This window comes from Oryzias melastigma, linkage group LG7 (assembly GCF_002922805.2).
Source record: "Oryzias melastigma strain HK-1 linkage group LG7, ASM292280v2, whole genome shotgun sequence".
Classification (NCBI taxonomy): domain Eukaryota; kingdom Metazoa; phylum Chordata; class Actinopteri; order Beloniformes; family Adrianichthyidae; genus Oryzias; species Oryzias melastigma.
The window spans coordinates 28,624,365-28,638,653 of NC_050518.1; the positions used below are offsets into that span (position 1 = coordinate 28,624,365).

The 14,289-nt window shown below is 42.0% G+C and overlaps 1 protein-coding gene across 1 annotated transcript in view; it reads right to left on the reverse strand.

Annotated features, from left to right (window-relative positions):
• Window positions 1–14,289, reverse strand: part of LOC112159128 (copine-9) — a gene marked incomplete at its 5' end in the record, with an annotated part of 45,711 nt that overhangs the window by 23,843 nt on the left and 7,579 nt on the right. Inside the window, 4 exon segments of the mRNA XM_024293014.2 lie at window positions 2,360–2,541; window positions 10,763–10,809; window positions 11,177–11,238; window positions 14,037–14,090. Coding sequence (XP_024148782.1) covers window positions 2,360–2,541; window positions 10,763–10,809; window positions 11,177–11,238; window positions 14,037–14,090 — 345 coding nt within the window.

Here is a 14,289-nt window from a genome sequence, read left to right on the forward strand (position 1 = left end):
CCTAGGTGTGAATGTGAGAGTGAATGTGTGTGTGATTGAGGCCCTGAGACAGACTGGAGACCTGTCCAGGGTGTACCCCGCCTTCGCCAATCAGTAGCCGGGTTAGGCTCCGGCACCCCCGCGACCCCGAAAGGGATGAAGCTGTCAGGAAAATGAATGAATGAATACCCGGTATATATATCTATATATATAGATATATATAGGTATATATATGTATATGAGCTTGTAATGTGAATTTGAAGCTTCAGTTCTCCAACATTACTCTCTATATTCTTGCTTGACATAATAGAACTAAAAATATATTTTAAAATAAACAAAGCAAATCATTGTTTCCTATAAAGCAACAAAGAGCCCCATACTATCATACTACTACCACTATGCTTGACTGTTGCTTTGATGTTCTTTATGTGTTAGTTATGGATTATCTCTCCCACTGTGTTAGTTAATCTTCCAGAAATGTCATCTTTTGTCTCATCAGTCCACAGATGATCCAGATGTTTCTTTGTGTTCTTGTTACTCTGCATTGTCATTCTCGCTGAACTCTTTCCCGTGAATCCATTTTTTTTTTTCTGAAAAAAGCTTTTTCTGATGGTTGAATCATGAACTCACGAGTTTTTGGTTTCATTCACATCAGGGATTTTATTTCCAAATAGTCATAAGCTTGATGTGATTCTTGAGTGGATCTCTCCTTGTTTCATTGGTGTTTGGTCACAAAGCCTGAAGTTGTTATGTAATTTAAATTTAGAGCAAATAAATTCATTTTTTGTTCTGAAGCCAATTTGCATCTACAATGTGGAGACGTTCTGAGTGTTTAAAGCCCTTACTTTGTGACAGACGTCTTAAAATGCAGTCCATCTACTACATCCACTGAGTTTTCTATTCAATTGATATTGGATTTCCCTCATGATTCTTACAGTTAAGGGAGCCCACATTGTGCCACTCCCACCTCCTTCCTTCAGATTGATGACAATTTGGGGCCTAATAAGGCGAGTCAAATCTAAGGAGAAGAATCTTATAAAAAAACAGCAACATTTTAAAAGTTTTTGAGTTAAAATGGTCCAAATAAAATAAAATAAAATTTCTAAAATCAAATTAGAGTTTAAATGACAAACAACAGACATTTTCTTAACTTTAGCGTTATTGAAGTTTCTCATTAAAACTGTCTGCCAAAGGCTGAATCTGAATAATTCCCCAACCCCTACGGCTTCTCCCTACATTTAGCCCTCCAAAGGGAGAAAATATGGAAAAACGGTGGTTGTGTCCGAATTCCCCCAATAATCACTATATAGAGCGTTCACCCTTTTCTAGTGCTGTCCGAATGTACTAATTCCAAATCGAGTGCACTCGAAAAAGTCTTCGCAAAAAGCTAGCATACATCAATGGTCACTAGATTAGCCAATGTAGACCACAATGCATTGCGGTCAAACCATTTTGAACAAAAAAAATTGTTTAATTGCAATATTTGAATAAACCATCCACATTTTCTCCATCAGAACACAGTGGAGTCATAACTAAACGCCAGGAAATGTTCGTTTTTATTCAATTTTCACTTCCTGAAAATGATAACGTCATATATGGTTTTTAGTAAAACAAAAAAAGTAGTGAGCATCATGTCAGAATTACCTTTAAAATCCAGAGCACTATATAGTCCCGTACTATATTTTATATTAGGATTAGGGGGGATTCAGACACAATCAGTGTCTTCATGTTTCCGACGGCACTACCTCTCGATGATGTCATCAATAGTCGCCGGTCATCTATGTTAGCGTGTAGCTGCCAGTGCTTAGAAAATACATAACAACATCAGTTTTATAACTTTAAAAAATTATGCCAAAACAACAAGTCTCTACTTATATTTAAATGTAAACTTCTGTGCTTCAGAGCACACCCACGGGAAGAAAAACTTTTCTTCAGCGGAGGGATTCAGAACACAGACCCTTCACTCTACACTTAAAAAACAATTTTGGACACCACTCTCCATTCAAATGCCCCCAAAATTGGAGGGGTGGGGAAAGTCCGGAGGGCTAAGGTAAGAATCTGGATTCAGCCCTTAGTGCAGCTGTAAACAGGGAGACATGTCTAAATATGATGTCTTCTTTGTTTAGTTTTTGGAGTTGAGCAGCACAGATTCTTTTGTGTCACATGAGCTCTGGATGGAGAGCTTTCTGCCTGGCTGCTCTCACCCCTCTGGGGGGAGTGAGGAGGTAGTGGAAGGGTTGCTGGGAGGTTCCTGCAGGCAGCCAGATGAGCCATCATTTCAACTCGTGTGACCAGCTGTTGTTGCGGCTTCATCTCCTGGTCCTAACCAACTGTGCAGATGTGCCATGCAAGTGTGAATTCATTTGCTTGTGTGTCTTACCAGTGGGAATGCATGGGAGATTTTGCCATCAGGGGGGAGCTTAGCTCCAAAGCCGTAGGCAGGAAAGAGCTTGTCACTGTCGTAGTCCTGGATTATCTCTCCCACTGCTTTCAGGGCCATGGCATATGCATTCATCTGGTAGGGACTCATGTAGTGGAGGGAAGTCGGCTGGGATGGGTTACCTTGAAAAACACATGGATATCAATGAATAACAAATATAGTCTGTTTCACTGTTCCAAATGTTTAGGTTTTTTTTGAGAAGGTTAAGAACCAGAGTCATTAATAGAAAAAAAATGGTTCTCAAGATAACCAAACATGTCAGCTGAGTTCATCTGATACTGAAAACTTTGAATAGGAAAAAGAAAACTACAAATGATCGGATAGTTAAATAAAGAATTATTTAAAGATTGATCTTTTTTTTTTAAAGACCTCACTTCTGATTAAGCTGGGCTTTTACATCACTCTCCATGCCACTCATCAACTAAACCTTCATTCTAAACCTATATCTAAATTTCCCGCCCTTTCTTCTCAGCCAATCACAATCATATTTTTGTCTTTATATAGATGAATGGTTGTCTCTTTGTTCTATCTTGTCCTCCTGGAACAATGCTCTGACGTGGAACTGGTCCCCATTAGCATCTAGTATTATCTATGATCAGAGGTTTTCCTATTAGCATGCAGGACATCATCGACTCACAGCCCTAACCACCAAAGACTATGGAATTTTTTCATGCACATCTTTTGTATCACAAATAAATCTTTATGATATGCATTCCTAAGAGCTCTCCTTATTGAAATGTCCCTGGGATCCTATTTTCTTCGTTTCAATGATGGAAGCTCTACAAACTTGCCATGTTCATTAATGGTCTACCACATGGCCCAGTCACACTGAGTAAAAGTTCAATACTATGCTGATGATCTCATCAGAACTCCATTACCAGCTCAATTAAACAACGTCTGCTGACCAGACTACAAGTTCAAAACAATATTTGGCAAAGTTCATTTAAAGCTTCAATCACAACTGGAAGATTTAGGCTGTCAGTGGGAAAAAATGGGAAACTTGTACTGTGGGGATAAAGAAGAGAATCTTCTTGTCTTTTTAACTTGAAGGTTTATTGTTTCATGTGCCAACAGAACAAAAGCTGGCAAGTTATCTTATATATCAGGAAGAGGCCCACCCAAACACCCAGAAAGGACCTTAACCCTTAAAACCCAATCTATGTGGGTTACACGTTCTCACACACAAGTCATCACATACTGAGGTTTGGTTAAGGAAACCAACCCCTCCCTTTTTAACATTTTGGGTGTCCCTAATTCATTGTTTTTTTATGTGTTGGCCGCTTCAATTAAATAGGGACTCTGGTCGTTTTGTTGGAACCGGACAGAACCTCCAGACGCAGCACCAATAGCCTAACCCTAGTCTGGTCCGTGTCCGGAACCAGCACTGCTTCCGGAACCAGTACTGATTCACGTCCAGTACAGATCCGCATTCGGAACAGAGTTAAGGTTAGGGTGCTGGTGCGGTCCATGTCCGGTACCGGGTTAAGATTATGGTACTGGTGTAGTTCACATCCGGTACAGGGTTAAGGTTAGGGTTAGGGTACCAGTGCAGTCCATGCTTCTGTACTGGATTGATACTGGTTTGTGGCCTAGAGGTTGGGGAACCTTGATTTAATTGGAACAGCCAGCATGTCCAAAACGACAAATTGGGCTTATCCAAAAAGTCAATTTTGAACGCGAAGGGGTCCTTAACCACACGTCAAAATGTGACGAATTGGGAATGAGAATGTGTTGACGGGGTGAAAGGAGTCTGCCAAAAGGGTTGCGCCAACCCACTTCCTGGGTCACTACAGTGGGACATTGTAAGCAGAAGATGGCAGATCCGGGGGTCTGGAAGAAGGATGTCCTCGGCAAGGAACTCAAGCCAGCTCCACAATGTCACCCGTTGACACAAACGCTGGTCTAAGCTGGTTCACTTTCACCAGCTTTCTGTACCCGTCCATTTCCAGAACAAAACATCTATCCCCTTTCTCCAGGATGTGGAGCAGACCATCGTGGGGAGGGTGAAGGGGTGGGCGTCATGTTGAACAAAAACAAACTGAGCTGACTGGACTGTAGCAGGTACAAATGGTAGCAGGATGCAGTGGTGTACGGGGCCAAGAGTTGATGGAAAATGGGGACCAGGGGCAGATAGCTAACAAAAATTTTCTCCGAATCGGTAGCGGCTGTCCAAACACCAACTCCACGGAGGACACATCTAAGTCAACCTTGGGAGCTGAGATGGACCAATGGCAAATAATCCAGCCAACAGTCATCAGTGAGCACAGTCTGCAGAGCAGCCTTGAGAACGGTGAAAAAGCTCACATAACCTATTTCCTTGAGGGTAATACGCCACGATATGGTATACCTGCACCTGTAAAGATTGTCTCATTCCCGACCAGAGTTCTGAAGCCTACTGGGGACCCCTGTTCAAAGTAATGTCTGATGGCAGACCGAAATGGGCAACCCAGGCAGAGAGAAACGCACTGACCATGTCAGTAAATATAGTAGTAGACAGAGAGTCTACCTCGGGCCACCTGGTGGTCCAATCTAATATGATTAAGTGTGTGAAACCCTTTGAAGGATTCAGTGGTTCGACTAAATCCATGAGCACATCACAACATCACGTACAGACGGGTCCAAAAGGGAATGACCAGAGTTAAAAATGCGGCAACATTATCTTGTAGGCACTACGGGTCGAGGTCGTGCTCTGGAAACATCACACAGGAGAGTCACAGGAGACACAGGAGATGCCTGAACTGCTGGAGTGGTAGTCCAATCCACCATGGTTAACAAGTGTGTGAAACCTTTTGAAGGAAGCACATGGTCAAAATGCTTGGCAGGGATTGGAAATGGTACCATAACACAGCGTCGCTCATACAACTTACTGTAAGTGTTTGAAACTTACATTAGCCTTGTGAAACTTTACAACTTCCACTATTCTTAAACTCTTCACAAAACTTTACAGCACATCTACCACAAGGAGATCAATTTTCCATCTTCATGATGTCCATGGGTGACTGTATGAGCCTCAAGGGAACTACAAGACAGTCCTGTGCTCCTCTTAAGGAACCTGCAGAACCTGTAGGGGTCAACCCGTGTATGGATGCACGTGACTAAGTTTTAAGAATCGAAAAACAGAGTATCTATCAGGTTGTAGACATGACTCGGATCAGATATTTTTGGGTCTTTTTCAGATGCTCCCAGGCTGCTTAAATTTAACAAACACATGATCTACCTTGGGTTGGTGGAAATGAGCATTTAACTGCATCTCATCCCCAAACAAAGCAGCAAAAAAAAATACTGAATCAAATCCGCTGCCAAAACATCAAAGTCATGACTTTGCAGTCAGTAGTTTCATTAAAATGATTGGAAATCCAAACATTAAACCTGATTTTAACTTTTTGCAATTGAATTAGAAGCTTTTGAAATCCCAGATCCACTTACGATGTTTGACCCAAGCTTGTTTCATTAAAATCCTGGAAAATCTCTTGACTTTTGGAAACAAAAGGACATTATTAGGTTTCTGTGTAAGCAGCAGGGGTGCGCTCATTTGTCACACGTACTGCTTCTGCATGTTGATTGGATGGTACTCATTCTGGGATGTGATAAGGCCTGGCTGATTTGCTTCAAATCATGTCCCAGAACATAAACTCTCAGAACTGAAAGAGGACGCACTTCCCATTTCCCATGACTGTAACTGAATTAAAGCTCTCCTCTCCCTCCTTGGGGATCAGCAGTGTGGACTCTCCTTCATTCCGAAAAGAGTGCCCTGCTTTTAAATGAGATGAGAGGATGGGGCTGATTTGATAAGCCCAAATAAATTCCACACTCCAGCACACCCGCTGATAATGTATTCTCCCTAATCCAATCAAGCCTCCAACAGTGCCACAGGTGTGGCGCAGGGCCGTGGACAAGATAAACAAACATGTTCTTCATAACCGCTGCATCATGCATGGCAAATTACATGTTTCATCAATATGAGGCAGAATACTGCAGCAGATTAAATATATCAACTCTGCAAATGTTCCTGTTGGGATTATATATCAAAAAGAGTAAATCTTATTTCACTCATAATCACATTTTTAAATAAAGTCTCTTTTTTCACGTTAATTAAAAAAAGTCCCAATACCATGACTTAAGACTTTACAACAACACAAAACAGTCATTTGTGTTACTTCAGGTTTGTGTGTTTGGGCTTCTTTAACCCTTTTCCCATCTTGGTCCAGATGACCCCAGCCTTACATTAATGACAAATGTGGATGAAGGTGGACAGGATTTTATGTCTGCCATGGACACCAGTGATAATCAAAAATCATTGGAAAAAAAAGTTCACTCCACTGTTTTGTGGGGTCCAGATGACCCATACTCCTAACGTCAACGTAGGATAGCACAAGGGTTATTCCACTTTAATAAACAGCACACCAGTCATTCCTTTGATTTGATCCTGCTTTTTGGTCTTTTGAAAAGTTTTATGGGATTTTATATGTGTGTAGCTAGTTTTCTCCTTTTCAAGCAGGATAGTATGAAGATCTGGTTTACACCATGATTTAGGTGAGCTCACCTTAGCTCTCAGGTGGAAATGCACTGTAGTTTGTCTCTGCCGGGCCTACCGGAGATTTCTGTTTTGGACCAAGGCTTGTAACAAAAACCACGTGGCTAAAAATCTCTTCAGTTATTGGCCAGGAACTACCAGGCGGTTTAAAACAACTAGAAAAAGTTGGAGGTGTAGCTCTTTAAAATCCTTGTTGGGAAATTAATAAAACTTTATAGTTTGATTACCAGTTTTGAACATCAGAAACAACAATTTTTCCTTGTTACATCAGTACGGTGGAGGCATGCTGGAAGACGATTACTGGCAAGAAGACATCCCATGTGTGCTTTAACTCAGAGGATATTAGCAAATGCAGTACTGAGCAAATGTCAGGTATGAAGGTACCAGTGGCGGGCAGTCAGGGCCTGCAAGGCCTTCTCTGCTGGCCTAAAAATATCTGAATCACAGACTGATATTAATTATTATTTATTTCCGTGAATACGTATTCTATAATTCCAAATGCTCTGTCTTCGTCCTTTCATTGCTGTCTCCCTGGTTGCGCTGCTTCCAGACGTGTATTTTCCTATTTAAGCATTAACCAATCACATTGCAGCACCATTTGTTGCTAGGGTCAAAGAAATCTGCCCGGAGGCCTTCACAATCAGTTCTGCGGGCCCTGTAGCATAAAATAATTGTCGACCAAACTGTTGCTTCAACCAATCAGATTTGGAGTAGGCGGCACCAAGGCCCTCTAGCAGGCGCACGGAAACGTCAGCATTTTCACGAGCTTTGATTGGATAGTCGGAGAGTGTACTAGGCAGAGCTAGCAAACTGCATCTGTAGCGACTCAGCGAGCTGCACCAGCAAATGTATCGAGTGGATTTAATAGCTTTACTGCCAAAGCCATTTTCCAGACGGACTTTTCAAGAAAAGCTAGACATTGTTAAGCAAAGTCGGGCAACTCTGAAGCTAGCAAGCCTGTCACAACCGGGAGAAGGATTTGAACGTCACTTTCAGTCCTAACTACGAGCAGTACCTTCATTTCGGGGGCGCGGTGAAAGCGCTGGATCCACAAACAGAGGAAAGTCATAACGGAGAGTGACAGAGATTTAGACTTCCACCTGTCCACTAATGTATTTGGTGGACAAAACAACCTAAACAGTGCAATCGGAGGAGATCAGAAGGGAAGTTATTAAAGCCCTGTTTGTGTCTGTTATGGTGGATGAGACGACAGACGCGAGTAACGCAGCGCATCTCGCTCTGGTTCTGCGTTATGTGACGGACACAGGTGTCGAGGAGCGGCGTGTCGGGTTTGAAGATGTTGCCAGTGGAAAGCGAGCTGATCACATTGCTGGTCTCATCGTCCGATTTTTGGGTAAAGTTATAGCACAGTTTTGCCTGGCACGGGTAAAGGAGTTCCGTGACTCCGTTGAGCGGGAGTGAAGCTGATACGAGGAAATCTACGAGGCCCCTGAACGCACCGCGGGCGCTCCGAGCTCACGAAGAGGTGCAGCGCAAAATCCTCGCGCGCACTACCGACAATATTATTTTCCAGACACAGACCAGATTTCATAATCACAAAAACTGATGTTTGTCTCCCTCCTCGACCACAAGAGGCTTCAGGAATACCAGAACATTTCCCGCATGCAGCTTTTTCAGCTTATCACAGCTACGGAACACTTTCCATCTGCGAAACGCACGGATTCTGCATGACAGAGTGATCGAAATCTTGAGGAAAGAAAGGATGGATTTTGTGTTTAAATAATCAGGATTTTTGGTGAGTAAAATTTTGCTATCTCCCTACATAATATTGAAATTTTATCAGGTTATTTTTTATGCTTTTGGTGTGTGTGTGGCAGCTGTACCTGCAGTAGAAGTTTTATTGCCATAAAATAGTTATTGAGGGTTGGATTGATTCAGATGGAGCACTACTGAAGGCCTAGGTGTGAAATGCACGGCCCGCCACTGGAAGGTACACAGATAAGTGTTTATGACAGGGGTCTCAAACTGGTGGCCCGGGGGCCATTTGTGACCCCCCAAGTCAATATTTTGCGGCGTCAGCCTTAATATGAATGTTCAGTGTCTACTGAGCAATATCTTCTGCATGTCTATGCTTCTTTGATGACAGCTTTGTATTTGCTTTGTGATGTTTCAGCTTGCTTTATGCATAAAACTGCGTTTGGTATTGTTGTTGTAGTTGCTAGCGTCATTGCTGTTCCAGAGGACACGCAGAAGATATTGCTTAGTAGTACAGAGACATGATCAAATGTTCAATAAACTTGTTCAGTAGACATAAACCAAAGATATAGACAGTGGACGCAAAAACACATTTTTAGCACCAATGGAACCCCATACTGCCCAGCCTAAGCCAGACTCTGCTTTCAGTGGCCCCAAGGGAAATTGAGTTTGAGAACCCTGGTTTATGACATATAGATGGGAAAACAGTGAGAAGTCATATGTATCATGCATTCATCCGACCACATTTCAATGAACTGCTGTGTCCCATCGTTGAACTACAACGTGGTCCAAGCTACAAACTAGCTTTTAGAATGACTTTACAGCGGTGCCAGGCGCATGCAGTGTAGTGAGACACAGAAAAGCATGTAAGAAACATTTTCAGTTGTGCAAAAAAAGTAAATAACTGGAGCAATTATTTCCTCTTTGAATACAGAGCGGTCCCTAGTCCCGGATCACGGTCCGCTTGAGTGTATTCAGACTGAAAATTTGCTCTGGATTATTGGTGGGAACGAACTCTGGTTCACTTCATGCAGACCAAATGTGTCCAGTCTGAATACTCCCTAGGACAGGGGCGTCCAAAGCTAGGCCTCAAGGGTCGGCCTCCTGCTGGTTTTCCAGAAATCCTGTCTCATCTGTTACTAAATACCTGGATCAGGTGTGTTTAGCCAATGAGATACTTCAATGGCAGGTTGGTTATAAAACAGGTAGGACACTGGCCTCTGAGGACTGGATTTGGACACCCCGCCATCAGACTTCTGAAGGTGTCATACTTTTGGTCACAGTCTCCGGTCAGGCACTGAATTATGTTTAACCAAACTATGGTGGAAAAAACAAGATTTGGGGAGTAATAGTGAGGATTTTTGAGGGGCAGGGGTTCAAAGTTGAAAAAAGGGCAACAAAAACACTAATTTATTATTCTTTAAACACTATGAGAATAAAGTAAAATTTAAAACGAAAGTTCTAAAAGATGACTATAAATATGCTGTGCAGGTGAAAGTGATACAATTGTCATTTTTCATATAAACAACATGTAAACATGTAAACAAACTATTGTCAACATTCGACATTTTAACAGTCAGAGAAAAATTAAATCTGGTGTTTTATTGAATAAACTTTATTAGTAACAAATAAAGAACAAATGCAAACTCACAAGCGCCCTCTCTGTTGAGACACTGCTACTGCATGCGACTGTTTAAAGTGTGGTTTTATGTCACATCTTAACACAAAATAAAGAATAAGAAAACATAAAAAAAACATTTAATGTTAAATGGAAAGTGATGAGATGTAATAAAATTGTGCACAACTATCTTTTTTTTGGATAAAATATAAGATTTAGGCATTTATATATGGGGTTGCTAAGGGGTTGCTTTGCCATACCTTGCAGTTGCTGTGGCATCCCTAGCTACCCTCTGGCACCTTCTATTTTTCTTGTATCACAAGCAAGAGTTAATTTGTATTGATAAAAAAACAAAAAACAAAAAACAAACAGAAAACAGGGTACTGGGGCACTTTTTAATACCAGGCAAAAAGGGCAGGTGCTCAAGCACTCCTAGGGCACTATGTGTGCACGTGCCTGATAATAGGTTACTCACCATTGGACGCTGTGAAGTCGATGGCCACTGTAAAGTTCAGCTGTGTCCTGTTCCACATGAACAAAAAGCAAAAACAAAAAGGCATTGACCTACTTTGGTACAAAAGTAAACGTAGAAAGGAAGACGTGTGTCATTTATGCATTAATGACGTGCAACTCATTTTAATGGTGGAGGGACTTCATATGATGCTGGATTTATGGTTAAGCAGAGAAAAAACAAAAGGTGGATGAATGAAATAAATAGTTTTTTTAATACAAGCTTCCTAATATTTTCTTCCACTCTTGACAAACATGAATAAAATTTGATGTTAATTAAAAGGCATTTGGGAAATCTTCTGGAGTACTCTCACACGTATGAAGACACAAACAGAGCCTGCTGACACTCAGTGACAGACATCATTCTTATTCCACTCACCCCCCTCGAATGAAATCTACAAAGGTGTACTCGGACTCCACTTTGAAGGACAGCAGTGTTACCTGGTAAACACACAAAGCCCACAGTGAGAGTGACGGAGGACAGAGCGATAAGGACTACTTCAAGGCTTTCTGTCATAGACGGTTTCATCTCAGAGTCACAGACGGAACCAGCCCAAGGGCTCCTCGTGGAATTAAAGGCCTCTTTGATAAAACTTATCATTGGGGTTGGTTTGGGTGACCCTGAGCCTTTAGGTGTGTTTTTACATACACTTTTACTGAAAAGGTTTGTTCCTGACCCAGTTTTCTTCACCTTTGGAGGCTAAAAACAGACGTGCTTAAATTCTTCTCTTAATGCGATGCATCTTGACATGTTTTATTCATGATGCAAAGACATTTAGCTCACTGTAAGTAAGCAAAGCTGTATGAGGAGGCCACATTGAACGAAGATTATGACCAACAAGCACAAAATACTCGTGTTTATAAAACCATTTTTTTAAAGAAAAGCTCCTCCAAGCAGAGTGGAAAATCATTTCAACAAACTCAAACGTCGACCAGAACATGTGAAAATGACTCAGCAGGACGTACACTAGTGGACCTGCATGCACTCTCTCAATTGCTGCAGAAACTCTGCCTGTTTTTGCTCAATTAAAAAAAAAGATTTTTGACCAACAGGAACGCTCTGCAGTGAGGCAGTTCAATTATAGTTTATGCAAATGGAAACCAGTCACACCTTCTGTCTGCGGCTTGAACAAAAAGGAAATGGAGAACCGTTCGTTCACCAACCTCAGTAGCTGTTTACCTTCACCCAGCCAGCAAAGCTAAGTGGGCCCCATATGGCTTAAAAGTGGGCAGAAAATGTGGCCCCGATTGGGTTTGTCCGGAGTTTGTGGTGGCCCCACTTGTGTTTGCCCACATTGACTTAAGTGGGACTCAGTGGGTTAGCTTACTATACTATTCAGCCGGCTGATGGACAGCAGAGCTTGCTAGCTCGCTACAGCAGCGTTCGCTACAGCAGCGTTCCCTACAGCAGCGCTCGCTAGCTCATTGTACAGTGGAGCTTGTTAGCATGCTACAGTGGAGCTTGCTAGCTTAGTAGAGCAGAGCTTGCTAGCTCGCTACAGCAGAGCTCACTAGCTCTCTACAGCGGAGCTTGTTAGCTTGCAACGGCAGTGCTCGCTAGCTCACTGTAGAGGAGCTTGCTAGCATGCTACAGTGGAGCACGTTAGCTTGCTACAGCAGTGCTCGCTACCTCACTGTAGAGGAGTTTACTAGCATGCTACAGTAGAGCTTGCTAGCTCGCTACAGCAGTGCTTGCTAGCTCACTGTAGAGGAGCTCACTAGCATGCTACAAAGAAGATCCCTAGTACACTACGCTGCCCACTGGGCGGCTGACTAACGTAGCGAGCTAACCCACTGAATCTCCACTTAAGTCCATGTGGGCAAACACAAGTGGGGCCACCACAGAAACTGTGGACAAACACAATCGGGGTCCACGTTTTCTGCCCACTTTGAAACCATACTGGGCCCACTTGGCCTTGCTGGCTGCATTCATTCCAATTTAAAACAGACCAACTTTACAGCAGTATTCAGCACAACCTGCTTTCAAAACCTTCTTTTTTCACCTCTCACACACAAAACCACAAACACACAAATCAGATTTTCACGTCTCCAAGATTTGTGTACACGTAAGTGACATGTTTAAATGATGCTAGAATGCTTAGATTGTGAATATTAGCTGGTGCTGTGAGGGAGCAATGCCTTTTGGAAGACTTAAAAAAGTGTTGTACAGCAAAAGCACAGAGCTCCTCCTGGAGCGCTGGCACTCAGCTAAGGCGATGGCGTGCAGCCCCGCGTCCTTCTCCACACCCAGGAAGCAGAGTGGGACGTATAGGGCTGATTGACCCACTACATCCTCAGGGGGTTGAGGAGGACCTTGCGCCGCCCGGGAACTGGGAATCGGCGCTCTCGGAACAGTTCTGTGGTGAACACGCCGGCATGGAAAGCACAGCCGCGAGGGAACGATGGAGAATAGAGAAACTTTACACTTTAAAACACATATTTAGACTTTTTTATATTAATCACCAGGCATATATGTTTGAGAAAGTGGGGAAAATGTTAAGTTTTACCAGATAATATTCACAATCTATGTTCAAAGCAGCTGAACAGAAAACTTCCAGAATTCTAGCAGCATGTACACGCATCATTTACACACGAATCTTGAAGACATGAAGAATCTCACATCAGATTTGTGTGGAAATGCGTTTTTATGTGTGTTTAACAAGCGATTTGTGTATTGTTTAAAAATTTGTATGTGCAGTTAGCTTTAAGATACTGTAATTTAAAGTTATGTAAATTATATGTTGTATTTTTTATTTTTATAATTTTGAACAGGTCAATACACAATTGTAAGTGGATCAAATTCTGCCCAAAATGTGTTGCCTGAGTTTCAAATCAAGAATTACCCACACACATATAAGAGGGGTCTATTTTCTCTCTTTACTAACATTTCATGATCCATATAACTTGATGGCATGAAATCTGAATTGAACCTAAATAGAGGTGTGTCTTCATGATTCACATGTATTGTTGAATTATAGTAATATTTGCCTTGGTTCAGAGTGCGGTTCTGCAGGAGGATCTGAACGAGTCATTTCTTTCCACTATCACCAGGAGCATGCTCAGTACACAAAACAGAAACAGAAAGGAGGTGGTCCTCCTTTAGTTCTAATATGGTCTGCTTTGTTTTCTCACAAACACAGTTAGAACGATCTAATCTGGATTGAATGAAACTAAAATTTATTGAATTTCTTCAAAATTAGTTCAGGTTTGAGGAGACAGGAGGAGAGACAGACACGTACTGTTCCAGAGTTGATGTATTTCTTCTTTTTGCCTTTTTTCTTGGGATTTAATACCTGAAAAAAGAAAAAAAGTGATTAACACTAGAATTCCTAAACCTGCGCAAATTTGCGCAGGTGGTGTGCCGTGGTGGGTCACTGATGAACCATTAACTTGCCCATGTATATGTTAATGCAACATGTAGTACCTAATGTATATTTGAACTAACAGGTTGTGTGGGGGTTGGAGTTACCTGATGCATGTGGACAAGTATTG